Source organism: Culicoides brevitarsis, chromosome 3 (genome assembly GCF_036172545.1).
Source record: "Culicoides brevitarsis isolate CSIRO-B50_1 chromosome 3, AGI_CSIRO_Cbre_v1, whole genome shotgun sequence".
Classification (NCBI taxonomy): domain Eukaryota; kingdom Metazoa; phylum Arthropoda; class Insecta; order Diptera; family Ceratopogonidae; genus Culicoides; species Culicoides brevitarsis.
Genome location: NC_087087.1, coordinates 2,470,830 through 2,494,023, shown reverse-complemented (window position 1 = coordinate 2,494,023; position 23,194 = coordinate 2,470,830). Strand labels below are relative to the sequence as shown.

General features: G+C 24.8%; 1 protein-coding gene across 39 annotated transcripts in view; it reads right to left on the bottom strand.

The window, feature by feature from the left end:
• Positions 1-16,099, bottom strand: part of LOC134834451 (modifier of mdg4-like) — a 36,543-nt gene extending 20,444 nt beyond the window's left edge. For 23 of the 39 annotated variants that reach the window (XM_063849119.1, XM_063849114.1, XM_063849130.1 and 20 more), the window contains exons 1-2: positions 15,970-16,099; positions 14,439-15,513 (exon numbers count right to left, since the gene is read on the bottom strand). In XM_063849119.1, the coding sequence (XP_063705189.1) occupies positions 14,439-15,483 (1,045 nt within the window). In that variant the 5' untranslated portion in view covers positions 15,484-15,513; positions 15,970-16,099. Of the gene's footprint in view, positions 1-278; positions 495-1,535; positions 1,701-2,421; positions 2,513-2,636; positions 2,943-3,046; positions 3,287-4,173; positions 4,235-4,292; positions 4,354-4,485; positions 4,772-4,825; positions 4,975-5,128; positions 5,271-5,436; positions 5,569-5,692; positions 6,002-6,141; positions 6,408-6,465; positions 6,724-6,823; positions 7,039-7,142; positions 7,172-7,228; positions 7,349-7,642; positions 8,009-8,539; positions 8,617-8,683; positions 8,941-9,005; positions 9,161-9,224; positions 9,389-9,492; positions 9,855-9,972; positions 10,268-11,540; positions 11,957-14,438; positions 15,514-15,969 lie in introns of those variants that run through there. The other 16 variants (XM_063849127.1, XM_063849105.1, XM_063849125.1 and 13 more) reach the window with 16 other exon arrangements.
• Between the last annotated feature and the right edge of the window lie 7,095 nt (positions 16,100-23,194).

The window sequence follows — 23,194 nt, the reverse complement described above, 5'->3', positions numbered from 1 at the left end:
AAATTGAATGAAAAAAAATATTCATTAAAAAAAATATAATAAAATTTTAAATATAATTAATTTAAAAAAAAATTAATTTAAAAATAATTTAATAAATTTAATAATTTAATTAAATAAAATAAAAAATAAATTTTTAATTGAATTTAAATAAATTAAAAAAATTAATTAAAAATTAAAAAAAATAATAAATTTAAAAATTTAAATTTAAAAAATTAAATGAATTAAATTAAAAAAAATTTAATATTTTTTTAAATTAAATTTATTAAAAAATTACTTACTTGAATCTTTGGTCGTTACAAGCGTTGCTCGACATTTATATTTAACATAACGTGAACACCTCCAAAAAATATGTCTCGAACTTTGACGATTTTCCACATATTTATATCCTTTGTAGCACAACATTACTCTCCCTCGTTGCGTTTTTGTAAAAGAAATTGTGCTTGCGATCATTCCTTGCAACGATTCCTTGCCTTCAATTTTGATCAAATACCGATCTGTGAAAAAAATTTAAACAAAAATTAATAAAAATTCATTAAAAATATTCTAAAATTAATCCAAAAATTAACAAAATCCGGTTAAAATTAATTCAAATTTATTTTAATTGTTTTCTTGTATTTGGAAAATCTCAAAAATTTCGGTATTTGGATCGTCTTTGAGCTCGTCGCCCTCTTCTTGCTTCACGATGACGTGCCGAGCGCGTCGTGTGATGTTTCCTGGTTCGTGATTGTGAGGACTTTTGATGAATATTTGGTTATTTAGCATATGAAGTCGTCCGGGGCATTTGTTGTAAGAGGTATATTGACGACATCGCTACAAAAAATAATTAAAATTTGTTAATTTTTATGAAAAAAAATTTTTTTTTTAATAAAATTCTTACCCAATAAGTTTTTAGAGCAGTTTTCTTTTCTTCGACATAAAAGTGTCCTTTATATTTTAGTTGATTCTTGCCTTTTTGTGACATTACCATCTCAAATTGTGAATTTCCTGTTAAAAAAAATTAAAAATTTAATTAGAAAATATTTTTAAATAATTTTTTTTTTACAAAAATTTAGAAAAAAATATCAAAATTCATTAAAATTAATTTTATTCAATTTCTTGTTTAATAAAATCCGCGCTAATTAAATTCACATTGACTTTCGAGGTGTTATAAGGACCCCGTTTGAGCGTCGCATGAATGTGTTTTCCGCTGCTGAAGACAAAAACAGGCTCCGAGCCTCTTTTGTTGTATTGCGTGATGCGTGCGGGACACTTTTTCTTTGTGTTACTCGCTTGAGAAGCACATCTCCAAAGAATTTTCTCGTCAGTTTCGGATAATTTTGTGAATCTGTTGCCATTTGCGATGAGAGCTAATTTTCCGCGTGATGTTCGGGAGAAATTTACGTTCATTATTGCTGAAAAAAAGAGAAAAATTATTAGAAAATTTTACATTTTTTCATTTTTTTTAAGGAATTTCTTTTAAATTTAACAAAAAAAATTATCAAAAAATTTAATTTAATATTTTTTTCAATTTATTTAATTTTAGATTTAAAGCTAAAAATTAAGTTGGATTAAGTTCCATTTTTTCAAATTTGAAGGCAGGCTCAGGTTCATGATAATGTGCATGGATTAGTTGCAATTTATTCGTTTGTTCGTCGATGATGCAAATTGCGGGACATTTATTTTTGTAGTACCAACTGCATTTCCAATATTGACGACCATTTCTGAAAAAAATAAAAAAAAGAGTAGATTAGATAAAAATTGTCTCGTGAATTATTTTTTTTTTATTTTTTAAATTAAAAATTTTAAATTTTTAATAAGAAAAAAATAATTTTTGTGTAAAATTTATGAAAATTTAGATTTTTTCGTATTCAAGGATATTTTTCTTCATGTTAAGAAGCAAAAATATTCAAAATGTATAAAAAAAAATTTTTTTTGAATGAAATTTTTAATTATAAATTTATTTCGAGGTTCAAATTGATAAAATTTTAAACCCAAAGTACTAAATTGTAGCAAAGGAATTTAAAATTAAAAAAAAAATAAAAATAAAAAAAATATTGGTATTAAATTGTATAAAAAGTCATCTGTTTCGAGTTCAAAAATAGATTTTAAGAGATTTTTGTTTAGTTCTTTTTGTTTCGAAATGAGCATAAATGTTCGTAAAATGAATCTTTTGAAGCAATTTTCTGATATAAAAATTCAAAAATTTAAAAAATTTTTTTTTGTAATATTTTTTTAAATTTTTAGACTATTTTTTTTAAATATTTTTTACAATTTTCTGATTAAAATTTAAAAAATTTTTAAAAGTTGAAAAAAATTTAATTTTTTTTTTAAATAAATTTTTAAAAATTTAGTTATTTTTAAAAATTAATTTAATTTAATTAATTAATTAAAATTAAAAAAATAATTAAATTAAAATTTTAATAAAAAAAAATCTCAACATACCTGCTTCGATTTCTGAAAAATCTGACATCGTCGATCACAAGCAGCTTCTGTCCATTTCTTTTCGATGTACTGTACTCAACTTTCATGTCAACTAAATTAAAAAATAAATAAAAAAAAATTAAATTAATAAAAATTTCCTTAAAAAAATCTTAAAAATTATCGAAAAATAACTATTTCGTAAAATTTCTTATAAAATAAATTTTTTATTTGGCATTTCTTAAAAAAAAATTATTCGTGATTGTGAGCATTTTTCAAAATGATCGATTTCGGATCAATGCCCGACGTAATGGCACGTGCTTTACATTTTGTGTGCCATTTCGTGCATTTCCAATAAATATTGCCGCCGTAAAAGTTGTTCTTCACGTAACGATGTCCCTTGTGCTCCAGCAGGTTGTTGTTCGATCGTCCCGATGTTTTGTAACTAACATCTTCGTCGTATTCGAATTTGATGTTGCTCAGCGTAGTACGGATTTTTTGTTGAATTTTAGCGTGTTGAACTTGTCGAATGACATACAGAGTTCCTGAAAGTTGTAAAAAAAATAAAAAAAAATGTTAGAATTTTATTTAAAAAAATTTTTTTCAAGCGAATAATTTTTTAAATTTTTTTTACAATTTTTTTTTTACTCTCTCAAAACATTTTTTTCTTTATTGACGACAAAAAAAAAACTTGTACAAAACTAAACTATGAAGAAAACTATGTAAATTATTGAATTGATCCCGTCTCGTCCTTCTCATCTTTGATTTCAACTTTTATGCGATTTTCGGACTTTTTGATGCTGTGATCGTGCGTTCCCGTGATCTGAAGAACGCGTTCGACGTCGTTTGTCATCATGGTAACTGCTCGAGCGTTGCAGAAATAGGAACCCTAAGAGAAGAAAAATTATTTTTTGTTAGTTAAAGTTTTTAAAAAAAATATTTTTTTAATGTTATTTGTCCTTTTTTTAAAGTTTTGAAATAATAAACTGATATATTAATAAAAAAAAATAATTTTTTTAATTGACTTTTGAAAGTTTTGTTAAATTTTTGGTTGAAAAAGTTACTTTTCGAACAAACAAAATTTTACGAATTAAAAAAGTGAGTAAGATAAAAATTAAAAAAATTTTAAATATTTTTTCAATTTAAAATTTTATTTTTTTAATTGTTATTCAGAAAATCAAAATAGTTTAAAAAATTGAAACATTTTCTTTTATTTAAAAAAAGAATTGTAAAATTAAAAAAATAATTTAAATAATTTTTTTTTATTTTTAAAATTAATAATTTTTTCTTTAATTTTATTTTCGAAAAAAAAATCATTTTTTTTGTATTTAAATAAAATTCAAATTAAAATAAATAATTTTGTTTTTTAAATAAATAAATTAATTTTTAAATGAATTATTAATAAAAAAAAATGTTACTTAAAACTAAATTTTTTCATAATTTTTATAAAAAAAAAAATTAATTTTAAAAGAAAATAGGATGAGATAATTAAAATTATTTTTTTAAAAAGTCTTTTCATGATTTTCATGAAAAAAATTAAATGAAAACTTAATTATCTGCTAATTACGAATTAAAAATTAATTTAAAGACAAAATATTGTTCAAAATTGAACAAAAAAATTTTTTTCAGGCTCCAATGTTGACATAAAAACCAACTAAAGGCAAAAATATTGCCTAAAAATTATCAAAATTAATAAAAAATTCTCCAAAAACGCAAAAATTCTTCATTTTTCATAAACTTCAGTTAAATTCATTCAAAAACAAATTTCTTACTTACCTTCTTCGCACAAATCCAATATCTTTTAGTCTGATTTTTGCTTACACGATTTCGAACGTATCTACAAAAAATATAAAAAAATTAATAAAAATTTTATTAAAAAATAATTTTTTACTCACTTTTGACCCGATTCGTCAACTAAAATGATCGATCCTCGTTGTCCCGTGATAAAATGACATCCTATAAAAAAAATAAATAAAAAATGTTAATAAAATAAAAAAAAATACAAAAAATCTAAAAACTCTTAAAATTAAAAAAAAAATAATAATAAAATTTACACATTTTTTTTTTAGATTTTATTGATTGTGTGAACAAAAATTGAAAAATTCTAGCATTAAATTAGTAATTTTTTCCCCTTAAACCTAAACATTGAACAAACATTGTGCACTACAATTACTATAAATTAATTTTTAAATATTTTTTTTTAATTTTTTTTTAAATTATTTTTTCTTTAAGTTTGCTCTCCATCAACTTTGATGCGATAGTTCGATGTAGAAGCGACGCCTATGGGATGCGTATGATCGCCCGACATGTGAATAATTCGCGCAACGCCATTTGCTTCGTAACTTACGACACGAGCGTTGCAGTTATGAATGTGCTAAAAAATATTAAAAAATAAATAAAAATTATTAAAAAAATTCAAAATAATTACCTTTCCAGAGCAAATCCAATAAGTTTTTGTCCCGGCGTTGTTAACACGATTTTTCGAGTAACGACATCCATTGACGCTTAAAATTCGCGCACCTCGTCGTCCTGCTATGAATTCAAAATTGTTAATTTCGATGACTGGTTTTTCGATTTCTGTAAAAAAAAAATATTTTGTTAATAAAAATAATTTTAAAAAATTCTTATGAACTAATTTTTTTTTATTTTTCAAAAAAAAAACTCACAGAAAAAAATTGGAATAATTTTATTTTTATTCAAAAAAATTTTTTTAAATATTTTTTTTTTTAATTTTAGAAAAAAAAATTTCGTTGGAATTTCATTTAAATTAATTTAAATTTAATTTATCTAGAATGGCTCATGATTGTGCTTTGGATTTTTTATGATGAGATGCGATTCGGATCCTTCTTCGATTGTAACGACTCTCGCTTTACCTAAAAAAAAAATTTAAAATTATTAAAAAAAATATTTTTTTTTTTTCAAAAAGTAAAAAATAATTTTTTTTTCAAAAAATAAAAAATATTTTTTTTTTCAAAAAGTAAAAAATATTTTTTTTTTTAAATTTAAAAATATTTTTTATTTTCAAAAAAAAAAACTTACACTTATGCAATCCCGCTCTCGCACAACTCCAATAATTTTTGCTACCACTCGTTTTATTTTTCGTAAACGAAAAATCTCCAACTTTTAATTTTCGACTTCCACGAAATCCGGTAATGTATTTCACGTATTCGCCTGAAAAAAATTTTAAAATAAAAAATTAGTAAAAAAATATTTTTTTATAAAAAATTAAAAAAAAAATCACTCAAAAAAAATTTTTTTTTTCAAAACTACTTAAAGACGAATTTAATTTATTGCTTTTCTTATTTTTATTAAAATTAAATTTATTTATTTCTTTTTCTTTTCATTTTCAGGCGTTTAAGAGACCCATATTTCCGTGCCTGACTAATGATGAAATGGTTGTGTTCCTGTTCCGTTTCAACTAAAACGTTATTTTTGAGAGTAACCCGGGCTCTGCATCTCAGAGCCGAATATTGGGCACAACGATAGTAAATTATGTTGTCTCGTCTCACGTGTTGATTGAAGATATGTCCTTTGTATTTGAGCTGCCATGTGTTTACTTTGCTGCGAACCATCTCAAAATTGCATTTTTGCTCGTACAGAAAATCTGAAAATACAAAAAAATATTTTTTAAAAAAAATTTAAAATTATTTTTTACATTTTTTGAGTAAAAAAAATTATTGAAAATTTTTTTTTATTTATTTTTAATTTTTATTTGAAATCTTAAGCTAAAAATAGTTGAAAAAAAATTAAAAAATATTTTTTACGAAGATTTTCTTCGATTTCTTGATTATTAAATGATATTTTGTAATAAAAAAATAAAAAAAAAATTTAAACCACATCCGCGAACTTCATATCGGGATCGTGGTTATGATTGCTGATAGTCATGATGTTGTTACTTGTCCGAATGGCACGTGCCGGGCACAAAACTTCCTTGCAACGGAAATAAATGCGAGAATCCTTTGCGTAATGGCGATAAAAAATAAATTGTTTGTGCAATAATTGATAATTATCTAAAAAAAATTAAAAAATTTCATTAATTTCGAGATTTTTTCACGAAAAATAAATTACTTTTACTTTTATCCATATCCGCAGCATGATTATGATGTCCTTGTTTCTTGTACAAACCACTCGGACCATCGCCGTGCTTCAATAAACGTGCCATACATCGACTTTTCGTATAATTTGCACATTTGTAATAACCAACTTGTCCCCGAGTCTTTTCTAATTTGTACGAATAACCGTCATGTTCGTGCAATCCAGTAGTGCGCTTGAAAATTTCATATGTTTCTTCGTTGATTTTGTGTAAAGTGTAACTGCAACCATTATCTGTGAAGAAAAAAAAATTATTAAAATAAATTTTTGAAAATTTTTTTCTTAAAAAATAAAAAAATTAACATAAAAAAAACAATTTTCACAAAATTTCATGATTTGACATTTATTTCTTAACACTACAATGGTCGACATGACCACAAATTGTAACAATTTCGCCTCCTTTCAAGTCATTGACCATAATTTGACCCGAACAACCCTCTTCGCCGACACATAACCAGTAGCTGCGATAAGCACGACCTTTGATTTTTTTGTAAATTCTGTTTTGGAAACCCATGAAGACGCCTCCGGGTTGCGGGTTGACCATCAAAGCTGAAAAAAATCAAAAATTTTAATTAATATTTTTTTTTAATATTTTTTTAAATTAAATTTTAAAAGAAAAAAACATTTTTTAATTTTAAAAAATTTATTTTGGGCTTGAAATTTCGTAACAACAATGAAAAACCTGAAAAAAAATTAAAAATTATTAATAAAATTTTTAAAAATTAATAAAAAATCTTACTTTTCTTAAATTATTTTGTGATGACCGAATGAAGAGTGTTCAATTTACTAATTAAATAACTCCGCACAAGCTTTTCCGTGATTTTGACAGGCTGTGATTTGAAAACTTGTAGTACATGAACTAAAAAAAAATTAAAAAAATTAATTGAATTTCTTAATTAATTAAATTAAATAAAAAAAATAATTAAATTAATTTTATTTTTTTTAATAAAAAAAAAAATAATTTTTAACAAAAAAATATTTTTAATTATTTTTTTTTAAATAAATTATTTTTTAAATTTATTAAAAAAATATTTTGTTAAATTTAATTTAAATTAAAAAAATTTAATAAATAATTAAATTAAATTTAAAAAAAATAATTAAATTAAATTAAAAAAATAATTTTTTATTAAAAAATATTTAAAAATATACTCACCAATGATGGAATTTAATGTATTTTGATCCAACAAGTCAATCGCGTTACCATCTTTTTGCTGTTTTGACACTGCCAATAACGTTTCTTTGCCAAAAACCATCTCCGCGAGTCTTGTTGTGTACAAAGCTGGATGCTCGGTATAGATTTGAAGCAATTTCGACCTTGAAACTTTAATTTTGCATCCTTTGTGCAACGCGATAAGGTCTGAATCTGACTTTTTCGGTCGATTTTTCTTCTCAACTGACTTTGGAGGAGTTTTTTCTTGCGTATTTGATGGCAGAACGATACTAATTTCACTCGTTGGAGGCATGTAAGATGTCACACTCAGGATTTTCGGTTGATTTTTCTGTGATTTCTTTGAAGAAGCTGAAAAATAAAATTTAAAAAAAAATTATTAATATTTTTTTTTACAATTTTTTTGATTTTTAAATTTTTTTTTAAGCAGCAACACGATTTTTAATTTTTTTTTTAATTTTTATTTTTTTAAAATTCTATTCGAGAGTGTTAATGTCAATTTTAATCTTTTTTGTTCGCTTTTTTCGCTTGATAATGTCTTCATGCGTGTGAAATCTGTTAAGCGGAGTGACGATATTATTAATTGTGTATACTCGCGATCGACATTTTTCATTCCACCATTGGTTACAACGCCAAACTTTCTTTTCTTGGTCGCCTTGCTTGATGATTTTCTCGAAAACGAAGGGTTGACCTTGATAGATGAGCTGTAATTTGCCACGCATGGTATGAGCGAAGACTGCTACACTTTCCTCTGTGTAAATGTCTGAAAAATTTAAAAAAAATTAATTTTTATTTTTTTTTTAAATTAAAATTTTAGTAAAAAAGCTCATAAAAAAATAAAATTTGTTAGTAAAAAAAATTTAATTTTCTTTTTATTTTTTAGTTTTATTTTTTTTTCTTAAAATTACAGTTTTGAGATCAGTTTCTTCGAAGTCTCTTAAAAACTTTTAATTTTTGACCTAAAAAAAATAAAAAAATAAAAATTAATTTTTAAAATATTTTTTTTAAATTAAAAAAAAAACTCACAGGCGATGGCGGATGACAATGTTGATTCTTCCCTAATTTAATCAATCCCGCAGTAGTTTGTACCATTCTTCCTTTGCATCCATGAATTCCTGATTTTGTACATATCCAGTTAATCGAAGATTTGAAAGAGGCTTCTTTACGATATGAATATCCCGCAAATAAGAGATTTTGTCCCTTTTTCTGGTTAGCTACTATTTCAAAATTTGCTCCTTCGATCCAAACGCCCAACGGATAGTTTTTGATGTCGTCATGATTTTCTGTAAAAATTAAAAATTTATTAATTTTTTTGAATAATTTTTTAAATTTTTCAAGAAAAACATACAAAAAAATTTAAATTTTTATTTTTTTCTACAAATTTTTATTGTTCGAATATTCTTGAATGACGAAAAATTCATCGTTATTTTCAATTTCTCGCTTTGGATGATTATGAGGACCTCCAGATTTCTTCAGGATGTTATCTTTTGTGATGACTCGAGCCTAAAAAAATATTTTTTTTAATAATTTTTTAAATTTTTTTTTTAATTTAAGTGAAATTTCTTACATTGCAAGACCTTTTTCCATCTTTATAGCGATAAGCTTGAACGCAACACCAATTAATTGTGCTTTTAAATGCTGTTTTCTTGCGATATTCGTATCCGTTGTAGAATAAGTTGACATTTCCGCGCTTGTTTCGTATCAGTTTGAATGTTGTTTCGTCTTTTTTTGCTGAAAAATATTAAAAAATAATTTTTATTAATTTTTTTTTAATAAAATTTTTTTTAAAAAATTTAAATTTAATAATTTTTAACAGATTTTTGTATTTTTTTAAACAATTAATATATATTTTCTTTGTAAATTTACGATTTTTTGGGTTTTTTAGGAAAGATAAAGTCAACATTGCAATGTTTCTGCCTCTGTAGCAAGATCGGTTGATCCACAAGTCCCGAAGAGAGTTCCAAATTTTTCATAAATTGTCTTCCATGAGCGATTTTTTCCGTTTCCGGGCCATGCGAGTGACTTTCGATCCGTACAGGAGGCATATTTTTGCGTAAAATGAGGCGACTTTTGCATTGGTACTTTGTGCAACGAATACAACGCCAATAAACTCCCCGATTTTTGCGATATAGAAAGTTATCGGCATCGATGAGTAACGGATGTCCTCGTTGCGAGTATATAAATTCGAAGTTTTGGTCTGAAAAAAAAATTTTTAATTAATAAAAAATTTTAAAAAATATTTAAATATTTAATTTAATTAAAAATCACAAAAAAACAAATTTTTAAAAATTTATTCAACAAAAATTGTGACTTACAATTTTTTTTAATTCTAATCGAAGCATACAAAATCCGTTTTTGCGTTCATTCGTTTTTTTAAAGGACACACATCGTGTTGAACATATTTCTCAACTTGTCCATTTTTTAAAGTTAATCGACCTTTGCAATTTTTCGCTACACAACGCCATCGAATTATGTTCTGCAACGATCGTTCCTTGCGAAAACGGAAATTGTCATATAACAAAATTGGCTTTCCTCGTTGACTTCGCTCGAATTTGAAGGTTCCGTATAATTCTTGGAGCTCTTCGTCATTTTCAATGTCGTATTTTCCTGCTAAATAATTAAAAAAAAATTATTAAAATTTTTTAAAAATTAAAAAAAAAATTTAATGAAAAAAAATTAAAAGAAAATTTTTTTGAGTATTTTTTTTTATTTTAAATATTTTTTTTTTAAATTTATTTAATTTCAGTCGAATTTTTTTTATTATTCTGCCTCCTACTCAAATTTCGTATTTTTTCAGAATGATCTGCATGATGATGCTCGCCCGTCATTGCGTGAATGCGATTTCCGATCATGATACAACGAGCTCGACATCTTTCTTCCGGGTTTCGTTTGCTGTAGTTGTGACATCGCCAATAAACTTTATCGCTGTTCTTTATATGGCAACTGTACATGAAATTATTGATGGCGAGGGTGTCGGTGCTCCATGGATTGCTGAAAATTTGAATAACCATTCCTAAAAAATTTATGAAAAAAATTTAATTTTTTTGAAAATTATTTTTAAATAATTTTTTTTTAATGAAAAATTTTTTTATTTTATTTTTTATTATAAAATTTATTCATTTTTTAAGTCTACATTTATCATGCTGATTGAATGTTGATTAGTTCCGAGTGCAGAAAGATCTTTTAAAATGTAGTTTCCGGATTTTTTGGCGACACTGATGCGATCGGTTTCGGGTTTGTGGTTGTGACCCGCTGTAAAAAAATATTTAAAAAATTATTTTTTTTTATAAATTTTAATTTAATTTAATTATTTTAATTTTTTTTTAATTAAAAAAATAATTTTTATTAAAAAAAATTATTTTTTAAAAAAAAATTAAAAATATTTAATAAAAAATATTTTTTAAATTTTTTTAAAATTTTTTTTTAATAAAAAAAAATTTTTTTAATTAAAAAAAAAATATTTTTTTAATTAAATTAAATTTTAATTTTTTTTAAAAAATATTTTTTTTTATTAAAAATTATTTTTTTTATTTTAATTCTTTTTTAATATTTTTTTAGAAAATTACCTGAAACATTTGTTTGAATCACAGTATTTCCCATAGTTTTGACCCTTCCTCGACACTTTTGGTTGCGATTATGGATGCATTCCCAATACAGAATTTCATGTTGGCGTCCCATGCGTTTCATGTTGCTGCGATAAATGTAATTTTCATGCACGAGATGAGTACCTCCTTTTCGACTCACGATGCACGGATGCATATTTTGTTCCTTTTTGGCTGCAAAGAAATATTTTTTCTTCTAAATTTCCATTTTTTTCATTAATTTTCGTAAAAATTCATTCAAAATCTTAAAAAAATATTTTTTTTAATTTTTTTCTTTTATTTTCAGACAAATTTTTTTAAGTTAAGCTATCATTGGTTGTCGTCACAATCAACTTAAAATTGCTCCCGGCATCGACGACATCCACAAAATTGCACAATTTGTCGTCTTTTGTGTCAGTCTTGATCTCGATGAACTCATCCAGCTCCTCTTCCGTGTCGTACATCGTTTTCTTGTACAATTTTTCGACGTGATCGGAATGCGAATGCGTTTCGCGGGCTCGTAACAAGACGCCATTTCGCGTTGTTACAGTTGCTTTGCAGCGAAATCTGATCGTGTCGGCGCACCGCCAAAAGGTGTTTTTGTTCACTTGCGTCACTTTTTTGTTGTAAATGAACCCCTTGTACACCAATTGCGGGTTTTTCTTTTGACTGCGGATGAAAAAGACGCGATCTGCTGTTTGATGTTTCTTCGATGATGCTGAAGAAGGGTAAAGAAAAAATTGCTGAAGGACTTTTTTGTATGGAAGTGTCGTTTTAGGTAATTTTTTTCAATTTTTTGAGGAATAATAACACAAAATTTGATTTTTTATTTTATTTATTTCTTTATTTTCATCAATTAATTTTTTTTTGAATAAATTTTTAGGTAAAATTTTGATAAAAAATTGTTCATACATTACCTTGAAAGTGTCTTTTAGCTTCAAAATTTCGATTGTTATGCATTTGTTAGGAATGTTAGTGAGGTAAAATGTTAGTAACTTACTGTTAACATCGATTATTGTTACCGTTATTGCCTAAAAAAGTCAAAAATTTAGTCCGAAAATAATTTTTTTGAAGATTTTAGTATAAAATTTCTTAAAAATGTAAAAATTTATCACAAAGATGTAAGTTTTCGGTTGACTTTTCAACTTGAGAAATAAAAAAAATAAAAAATTGACTCAAAAATATTTTTTTTTAAATTTTTTTTTATCAATTCAAGACAATTTTCTTTCAAAATGACTCAAAAATCATAATTTCAATTTTATTTTATGATATTTTTTGCATTTAAATCTTGTAAAAATTAAAAAAAAAATGTTTTTATCAATTAAATTGTTGAATTTTTTATTAAATAATTTTAGATCTCAAAAGAGCAAAATTTTTATCAAAAAAAAAAAAAAAAAAAAAAATCAATTAATGACATTTTGAAAAATTAATTATTTTTTAATTTTAGATCTCAAAAAAATAAATTTTAATTAAAAAATTTTATATTTTGAAAGATTTTTTATTATTTTGTGACATTTTCTATTAAAATTGACGAAATAATTAAAATTAAAAATTTTTTTGAGAAATTTTTATATTTTAATTCTCAAATGAGTTAAAAAATTTTAATTTATTTTTTCGAAAATTTTAAAAAATATTTTTGAATTTACGACATTTTTTTTCAAAAATGAACATTTCAAGTAATTTTTTAGATTTTTTTAACTTTAACTCATACAAAAAAATTAAAAAAATATTTTTTCAAGTTGAAATTCGCATTTGAAGTTGATTTTTTTCAAAGTTAAAAAATAATAAAGTTCATGGTACATGTCTCGGATATTATAAAAAAACTTGTATCGGTTCATGACTCCGCTACAACTTTTTATCCGAAACATGAACCATTGAGCTCAGGTTTGATGGTTCTTTCACGTGCTATATAATTTTATCACTTTTTAATGTTCTTTCATTTCAATTCAATCAATAAAAGCAGACATTTTTGCATTAAAAATATTCAAAAAATGTCTCCTTCCATCAATTTTCCTCGAATGAAAGAACGTTTTTTACACTTTTTCCACTTTTTCAAGCAGAATTCAATAAAAACGAAGCGAAAATGCCGCATCAAGACCCTTGTTTTCCCATAAAATACCGCTATCGACGACATTCCATGGGAACGCAAGCAACGAAAAAAAGGGGAATCGAACAGTTTGCGACGTGCGCACAACTGAAAACCAGTTAGGGACATATTTAAAGAAATGTATTAACAGAACGATACATTAAAAAAGTTATACTTAGTTACGTGTTGCGATGGTCGGTAACCTCTTTCGTTGTTGTCTCGCCTGATTTTTGCCTCCTGCAAAATGGAAATTTAGCTCCTTGACTCCTTTTGTGTTGCAAACTTCTCCAAAACTTACCAATTTTTGCTCAAATTTGATTTTTTTTTGCACTTTTTTTTCACTTTTCACTGAATTTTTAATTTAATAAAAAAAAATTGGGGACGCGATCGATTCCTATTATAAAACTATTGATTTTTAACTCAGATTTATTTTTTTTTATTTTTCGGGGAAAAAATTTTTCTAAAAAAAATTAAAGAGGGCAATGTTCGGGGATAAAAAAATTCTCAGATATTTTTTTTTCATGTCAGTTTATGCGATACTGACATTTTTTTATGATAAAATCGAAGGGGAACGCGATTTAAATTTTAAATTTCTTAACTTAATTATAATATACAGTATAGAAAAAAATGGTAAATGGGTGTTGTCGGATGATAGAAAGTTGAATGTATTTTACGAATTGAGGCATTTTTAACATTTTTTTATAAAGATTTTTTTTTGACAAAAAATTCAAAAAATATTTTTTTAAATTTTTTCGTAAAAAAATAATTTTTTTAATTTTTTTTTTTTTAAAAAATATAATTTTAAAATTTTTTTTTTAATAAAAAAAAATTATTTTTTTAATTTTTTTTTTACAAAAAAAAAATTTTAAATTTTTTTTAATAAAAAAAAAATAATTTTTAAATTTTTTTATGAAAAAAAATATTTTTAAATTTTTTTTGAATAAAAAAAAAATAATTTTCAAAGATATTTTCATAAAAAAAAATAATTTTTAAAGATTTTAAAATTTTTTTTCGAATTTTTTTTTTTGAAAAAAAATTCTCAAAAATGAATACGTTAAACTTTCTATCTCCAAACAAAAACAAGCCCATGTAAAACGTGAAATGCGAGACTAACCTTGTGCTTCCTGTCCTTGATCCGTTGTCGCCGTGTACGATTCGCCAAACGAAGATTGTCCTGCCTTTGCCGTTTCATCGCCTTCCGTAAAGTAACTGTCGTCGTACTTTGCGATTTCGCCATAAGTGCCATCATCCTCAACATAAGTCGTATCCTGTTCGTGTCCCTCAACTTCCGTAACTTGTGCCGCACTCGCCTGTTCCGCATATTGCGTGTCATGCGGCTCCGTCTTTGGGTTTTGCAATTGCTCAATCGGAATATTGATAAATTCGTCATCCTTGTCGCCGTGCATCGTAATTTGCGTGGGTTCGACAGCCTCAAGCGGATCCGCCGTACTCGTTTGTACCTTCATGCGTTTACTTGCGGGCGCACTTTGGGGCGTGATACTCTTCTGCGTGCGTTTTACCGTCGTATGAACCGTTGCGGGAGTCGAGGTTGCCTGTGCCTGCATCGTCATTGCTTGCACAACTTTGTCGTCGGCACTGTCTTCCGAATCGCCAGCCGCTGCGGCAAGTTTGTAAGCGGTCGTTGCACTCACGCGCGGCGATTTGAAGGTTCTGCTTGTCGTCGCGATCGTTTGGTGCACAGGTACTGTGGTAATTCGCGTGCTTTCTTTCGCAACAGTGACGGGCGCCGCCGTCAACACTGTCGTCGTTGTCTGGGGCTGCGTCTGAGGCACACTTTCTCCGGTTTCGGTCAGTCCTTTGATTTGCAGCGCCTCTGCCGTGCTAATGAAGGCGGGCAATGCGTCTTGTTTCACATTCACTTCGCCGCAATACATGAACTGAATGAGGTCCTTGAGGGCGGCGTGACTTACGTCTTTGAGGAAAACGAAGGCGTGCTGGTTCGCCGGCATTTGTGTGAACATCTTGCGGAAATACGGCGAACACACGGATAATACTAAACGGTGAGCTTTTACGAGTTGCCCGTCAGCAGCTAGCGTCACGTCGACGAGATCTCCGCGGCAGAGCGACTCATGGAAGCCCGCCGACAGATTACTGTTGAAATTGTTCCATGACAATGAAAATTGCTCGTCCTCCGCCATTTTTGGGGAGTTTTCTGTGTTTCTTTAAGTCTAAACAAGAAAAAAAACAAAAAAAAAATTCGTTAAAAATATCGGGCGTGGCTTTTACAAAAAAAGACGCTACTTCAAAAATACGCTTTCAAAAAATTCTTTTAAATTTTAATTAAAAAAAAAACTTTTTCTGCATCTATAGACCTACACTCGCGTCGAAAATCAATAAACCAACGCTAATAGGGCACGCGCAAAATTTTTTCCCCGAATTTTTCTTTAAAATATTTTCCCAAAACCGAAATTTCCTTTTTTTATTTAAAAATTTTTCATTTTTCGTCCATTTTAGTAATTTTAAAACATTTGCGGCGTAATTTTTCGGGTAAAAAGTCGTTTTTCGAGAACTGACGCTCAAACGACGCCATTTTTTTTTTCGCAGCGGTGCCTTTTTCTTAACACTTTTTCGCGAAAACTAACATATTTTGTGCGGGTTTTTTGCGTGCAAAATGTTGCGCTTACCTTAATTGATAGTTTTTCACACTTTTTTCACTTGAAAATATCTTTTGAGTATTTTCTTGGATTTTTTCTTTTTTTACACACACGATTTCCGTGTGAACTGGTTGACGACGGGTGCTTGAATGAGTCGTTGATATGGAGCTCGTGAGTTGCATGAAATTGATGAATTGGATTTGCCTTCGTGCTAATTCAATACTTGATGCGAGCGACATCTATTGACGTTGATTTTTACGTTTTAATACGCCTCGTTAATTTAAATTTATTTGACAGTTGTGAATTTGTGACAATAAAATTTACAGATTTTAGTATTTTCTTTCATTTCATCGAATTTTTTGATTTTATTAAATAATTTAATTAAATTAATTTTATTTTTTTTATTTAATTAATATTTGATTTATAAATTTAAAATTAATTATTAATTAAATTAAATTAAAAAAAATAAAAATAAATTAATTAAATTATATTATTAAATTAAATTTATAAATGAACTAATTAAATTCAATTTAATTTTAAAAATCAAATTTTATAAAAATTTAATTTATTAAATTTATTTTATTTAATTTATTTTAATTTTTTTAATTTTTAAATATTTTAATTAATTAATTAATTTCATTTAAATTTTTGGAAATTAAAAAAATATACTTTCAAATTTATATTTTATAAAAAATTTAAAAAAAATTAAAAATTTTAAATTTAAAAAAAAATTTTTTTGATTAAATTTTTTTTTTATTTTTCAATAAATATTTTAAATTAGAAATAAACATTTTAAAATTAATTTAAAAAAAAATTATAAAAAATGAGAAAATATTTTGTACTTATTTTAATGGAAATTTTGATTCAAAAAAAAATAATAATAATAATTTGTTAAATTTTCTTACTTTTTAGATATTTTATATAAAATTTTTTCTTGAATTAAAAAAATGTCATTAAATTGTTTATTTCTTCAATCAATTTAAAACATTTAAATTCCTTTTATTTTTTCAAAAATTGTCAAATTCTCATCTTGTCTCGTTTTTAAAAGAAATTTGACATGATAGAAACATGTGTCCTTTATTTTTTTTGTTAAAACATAAATTAGTGAGATCTTCTCAATGTATCGATTTAATTTCATAATTTTTCCCATACCCTAAAAATTTTCGGGTGACATAAATTTTATTCAAGGGTCGAAATTTGAGAATATTGAAAGGGGTGAACTGTTTATTTACAAAATTTCATCAATTTGTTTTGATTAATTGTAGAAATCTCGCGGGACAAAAAGATGTTGGCGACAAAAATTGGATTTTAATTTTAATTTTTTTTTTATCGTTTTAGGAGAAGGTGAAACGTCTAAAAAAGGATAAATTTCAACAAATTTCTTCAAAAAGCCAAAAATTTGGATAAATTGAGTCATCATGAAGATAAGAATTATTGATGTCATCATCACACTAAATCCGCAAAAACAACAATTAATGTCGCCAACTCCTACTTTCCGCCCATAAATTGCTGCTGTCGCGCGCGATAACAATCAACTTTTACGTAATTAATGATAATTTCCCTACTTGAGACACCCATTGCAACAAATCATAAATATGCATCGGAAAATTAATGCAATCCGCGTCAAAAGCATGCAATGTTTTCCTTTTCGGAGCCATTTGTTTACTCACGAAATAACAACAAATAATTTTCTCCCCAATTAAACATTCATCATTCGCGGCGCGCGATTAAAATTGATCGCTGCAACTTTTGTCGATGATTAACTGCCATCACGTATTTTTATTAAGTGATCATCTGTGTAATTTGTAGTCATGTTCACAAGATATTTTTCTCTTTTTTTTTTCGTTTTAGACGAGAGAAAATCTTTTGGGGGAACTTTTGTGTGACTTGTGGGAACATTTAACACCAATAAATATCACGCGGATCGAAGTGCAGTCAAAACAAGGTCATAATTCAACGTTCACAAGTATATTTACTCACTGAGGGAGGACAATTGTCAAAACATTCTTTCCCCCTCGTTTGTTACAAATGTCTTGTAAAACGTCTCAATATCGCTCAATATTTCGTTAACCGCCCATAAATTAACCGAATAATCGAACTAATGGCAAAGTAATAGCACAATAAATATTTTCTTGAGCGGAGAAAAGTCACATGTCATGATAATTTTTAAAGAGAAATTAATTTTTAGGACTTTACAAATTTCAAAATTATTTAAGAAATTTAAAAAAAAATCATATTTTAAAATATTTTAGAATAAATATAATTTGAAATTTTTATAGAACTTTAATTTCAAGAGTTTGCGGTAAAATATATTTAAAAAAATAAAATATGAGAATTTTTCAAAATTTGAATTAAATTCGACAAAAAGTCCAAAAACAAATAATATTAAAAAAAAAAACTATGTCAAAGAAATTTTTTTTTCAGTTTCAATTTTTTGGCAGTTTTGAGTTAGAAAATGATTAAAAATGGAGCAAGATTTGACAAAAATAATTTGGCAAGTTAAAAATGATAAATTAGAGCGTTTTTATCTAAAGAACAAAAATTGCCTTGACATTTTTGACCTACCGCATTTTAAAACAAAACCATGTCAAAAAAATTTTTTTTTTCAGTTTCAATTTTTTGGCAGTTTTGAGTTAGAAAATGATTAAAAATGATAAATTAGAGCCCTCTGACAAATTTTTATCCATTTGGAGCAAGATTTGACAAAAATTGCTTTGACACAGTTTTTGACATAGTTTTTCTCTTGATTTAGTTTTCAAAACAAAACTATGTCAAAGAAAAAAATTTTTTTCAGTTTCAATTTTTTGGCAGTTTTGAGTTAGAAAAATGATTAAAAATGATAAATTAGAGCCCTCTGACAAATTTTTATCCATTTGGAGCAAGATTTGACAAAAATTGCTTTGACACATTTTTTGACACAGTTTTTCTCTTGATTTAGTTTTCAAAACAAAACTATGTCAAAGAAAAAATTTTTTTTTCAGTTTCAATTTTTTGGCAGTTTTGAGTTAGAAAATGATTAAAAATGATAAATTAGAGCCCTCTGACAAATTTTTATCCATTCGGAGCAAGATTTGACATAAATGGCTTTGACACAGTTTTTGATTTAGTTTTTTATAAAAATAAATAAAATAATATTTAAATAAATAAATAATTATTATTTTAATTAATAAATATTTAATAATTTTAATAAATTTATTCAATTTAAAATAATTAAAATGAATTAAATTTAATTAATAAAAAGTAAATTATGTTTGACAAAATTTTTTTGACAAAATACTTTTTTTTCAATTTTTTTTTTAATTAACTTTTTATTTATTTAAATTAATTAAAATTAATAATAGTTTTTTTTTATTAATTTTAAATAATAAATAAAATAAAAAAATTAAATAATAAAAAAATTAAATAAAAAATTTAATTTATGAAGAAACTCAAGAGACTTTCAACTACATTGTATCTGCCTCATAGTAACGTTTATGATAAAAAATAGTAAAAATATTGCAAGATGTTATTTTAAAACATTCATCGTAGGAGGGAAATGCAAGTTTATTTAAAGTTTCTTTAACGATATTTTCATAAAAACCTCAAATTCAGGTAAATCTCACTCGAAAAAATCGGAAGGAAACAATAAAATTTTATTTTTTCTCTTTACAGAAACGAACTTTTTGACGAGAAAATGCCTCAAAAAAGTCTCACGATCTCTCATGAGCGCCAATCAATCAACTTTTTCAACAGCTGTCGATTTGTCAATCGCACCGAAATTCGTTCCTGCCTCAGAATTTGTCGTGAGATTCAAAATCAGGTCATCGAAGAAGAAGAAGAAGAAAATGAAGGACAGCGAAAAAATCTCCTGTTTTATATCGTCTTGAAAGGATGAAAAAAATTGAATTAAGTCTGTTTTGTGCAGACGACACGCTCCAACGACGCGCTGGATATACTTTTATCGTCGTAAATCATTAACAATGTTTATATAAAAACAATTTTTTTTTTCTTCACAACATAATTCAATTTAATTTTTATCATAACAATTTTTTTTTGTAGTGTTGATGATGAGAAGAAATGAAGCCAGACACCGAAAAAATGTTTCAAAAACAGAAGCGCATGCTGTCAAGTGCATTTCGGAGCATGCTCTTTTTTTGTGGATCGCTCATTATTTAAATTATGATTACAAAGTAAACAAAAATTTTCACGAGAGGATCAAAAATTGTCACTTTGTGAATGTTTTGAATGCATGAATTGCCATAAAAATTGCAATATTTATATCAACGAGCATATTTTACACTCTTGGATGCGTAAACTATGAACATGGAATTCCATCCATGAGTTTTGTTTGTTTTTTAACGTCATTTAATGTTAGAATATGGTGCAATTTGTGAAGTTGCAAAGACGGATTTTCATGAACCGGAGGAAATTTTTGATGAGATTTAACAAATTTGGGTTAATAAAAAATTAGCAAAAATTAATTTTAATAAAAAAATTAACAAAAATTAATTTTAATAAAAAATTAAGAAAAAAAATTTTTTTTTAAATTAACAAAAATGAATTTTAATAAAAAATTATAAAAAATTAATTTTAATAAAAAATTATACAAAAATTAATTTTAATAAAAAAATTATTTTTTTAAAAAAATTAACAAAAATTAATTTTAATAAAAAATTAACAAAAATTTATTTTAATAAAAAATTAACAAAAATTAATTTTAATAAAAAATTATCAAAAATTATTTTTTATAAAAAATTAACAAAAATTAATTTTTATAAAAAATTAACAAAAATTAATTCTATTAAAAAATTAACCAAAATTGAATTTTAATAAAGAATGATCAAAAATTAATTTTCATAAAAATTAAATTAAAAAATTATTTTTTATAGTAAAAATAAACAAAAAAAAATATTTTAATAAAAATTTTAACAAAAATTAAATTAAATAAAAAATTAACAAAAAATAAATTAAAAATTAAAAAATTAACAAAAATTTTTTAAATAATTTTTTTGCTTAAATTTATTCATAAAAAATTCAATTTCTTAAAAAATAATTAAAAATGAATTTTTTTTTCTGAATTTCAACCAAAATTCAACAAATAAAATTAAAAATTTAAATTTTATACCGAAAAAAAATTTTTCTTCTTAACATCTCTAACTTTGTAACATTACAACGACAAAAAAACGCACATTAACCCAACATAGAAAATAATCGTCATGTGTGTAATTATAATTTTTATGTTTATTGTTTCTCATAAAATTCCTCAGTTCACTACTTTTTTTTTGCACTTCATCAACATAATTGTTGGCAGTTGCATCGTAAAGCAATTAATCTTGTGTCATGTCACGCCAATGAGACAATGAACTTGGCAAATTTCGAAATTGAATGAAAATCGAACCGAAATGTAAACAATTTTCATTACACTTGACTCACGTGTCAAAGATTACAACAATAAACTGCTTCTCTCTCGATAAACGACGTGGCATCGTATGGGGTCAAAAAGTAGATTTTTTTCTACGCTATTTGCAGCTGTGACTTGACTGAAGAAGAGACAAGCAAAAAAAAAGAGTTTTGAAACACTTGGACAGAAAAATAATAAATAATAAAAAAAATGAATAGAAAATTGTCATAAATATGGAAAATTTATGAAACAAAAAAAAATGGGAGTACGATTAAAAATAAATACGTTTTTTTTTGTTGGGCAACGTGCAAGTGTTCAAATCAAGCATGGCACTTATCGTTAGAATTATTATTATTACGAGTATTGTATTTAGTGAGCTGAGCGTAAAAAATGATTATCAATTTAAAGAGACATTTAAAAAGACATTTAAACAATTTTTTTTTGTTATTTTAAAATTTTTATTTTTTTCTTCTTCTCGAATGGTAACTTTATCTTGGAACACTTGTGCCGTCTCTGATTTTTTTTGTGGCATTTTGATTTAAAGTAACGGGAGAAAAAAATTTAAAGAAAAAACGTTTATGGATACTTATTGGCTTGGGTTTTACTCGTTCGAGGAATGAAATTGATAATTTTGAGAGAAAAAAAAATTAAAATTTTACAAAATTAAAAAAAAAATTAATTAAATTAAATTATTTAAATTAATTTTTATTTATTTAAAAAGTTTTAAGAAAACCAAAATAAAAAAAAATATTTAAAATAAATAAAAAATGAAATAAAAAAATAAAGAGAAAAAAAATTAAAATTTCAGATTTTATTTCAAATTAAAAATTTTTTTTTTCAAAAAAATGAAATAAATTATTTTAATTATTTTTTTTTTAATTTTAAAGTTTTAAGAAAATTAAAATAAAAAAAAAAATAAAAATAAATAAAAGAAAAATAAAGAGAAAGAAATATGATAAAAAATATTATGTTGAAAATTAAAAAAAAAATTAGGACAAAAAATATTTTTTTTTAATTAAATAAATATAATTTTTTAATTAATTTTTTTTACAGACATTAAAATTTTTTAAATTCAATTAAATTTTAAAGAATAAAAATTAAAGTTGGATTTTTTTAAAATTCATTAAATTAATTAATTTATTTTAATATTATTGAGCTAATTAAAAAAAATTATTTTATATTTAGGTAAATTAAATTAAATTTAAAAAAATATTTTATTGAAAATTAAAAAAAAATAAATTTAATAATTAATTAAAAGTAAATTAGAAAAATTTTCTCGGAGGCTGTATGATAAAATTATCAAAAAATTAAAAAAATAAATTTTTGAAAAATAAAAAAAATATTTTTATTAAAATTTTTAAAAATTAAAAAAAAATATTTTTGATAAAAAATTAACAAAAATTCATAAAAAAATATCTTTATGAAAATTCTTTAATATTTTTTTTTTTTTTTTTTCAAAAAAGGACAACTCATAAAAATTCCTTTAAAAAGTTGAATAACCTCCGTCTCAAAACTCCGATTTGTCATCCATTCAACATTCCTCAATTTAAGGATTTAAGTTTAAAATTTCATAAATCTCATTTTTGGGTCAAATTTCAATGGAAAAAGGAGAAACAATCATTAGCACTGTATCCAATCAAGTCATTAATAACGATATTATGTGTTTCATAAATAAAAATAAAAAACCACACATAAATTAAAAAAAAATATTTTTAAAAAATCGATACCTGACTTCTGTTAATTAGAACATGTTGTTAAAGGAGATATGTGTGTGTCACATAAAAAATCGAAAAATTGAAAAAAAAAAAAATAGTTAAGTAACAAATAAAAAAACAAATGATACATTTGGAAAAGCGTGAGAAAGTTCGTTTAGTT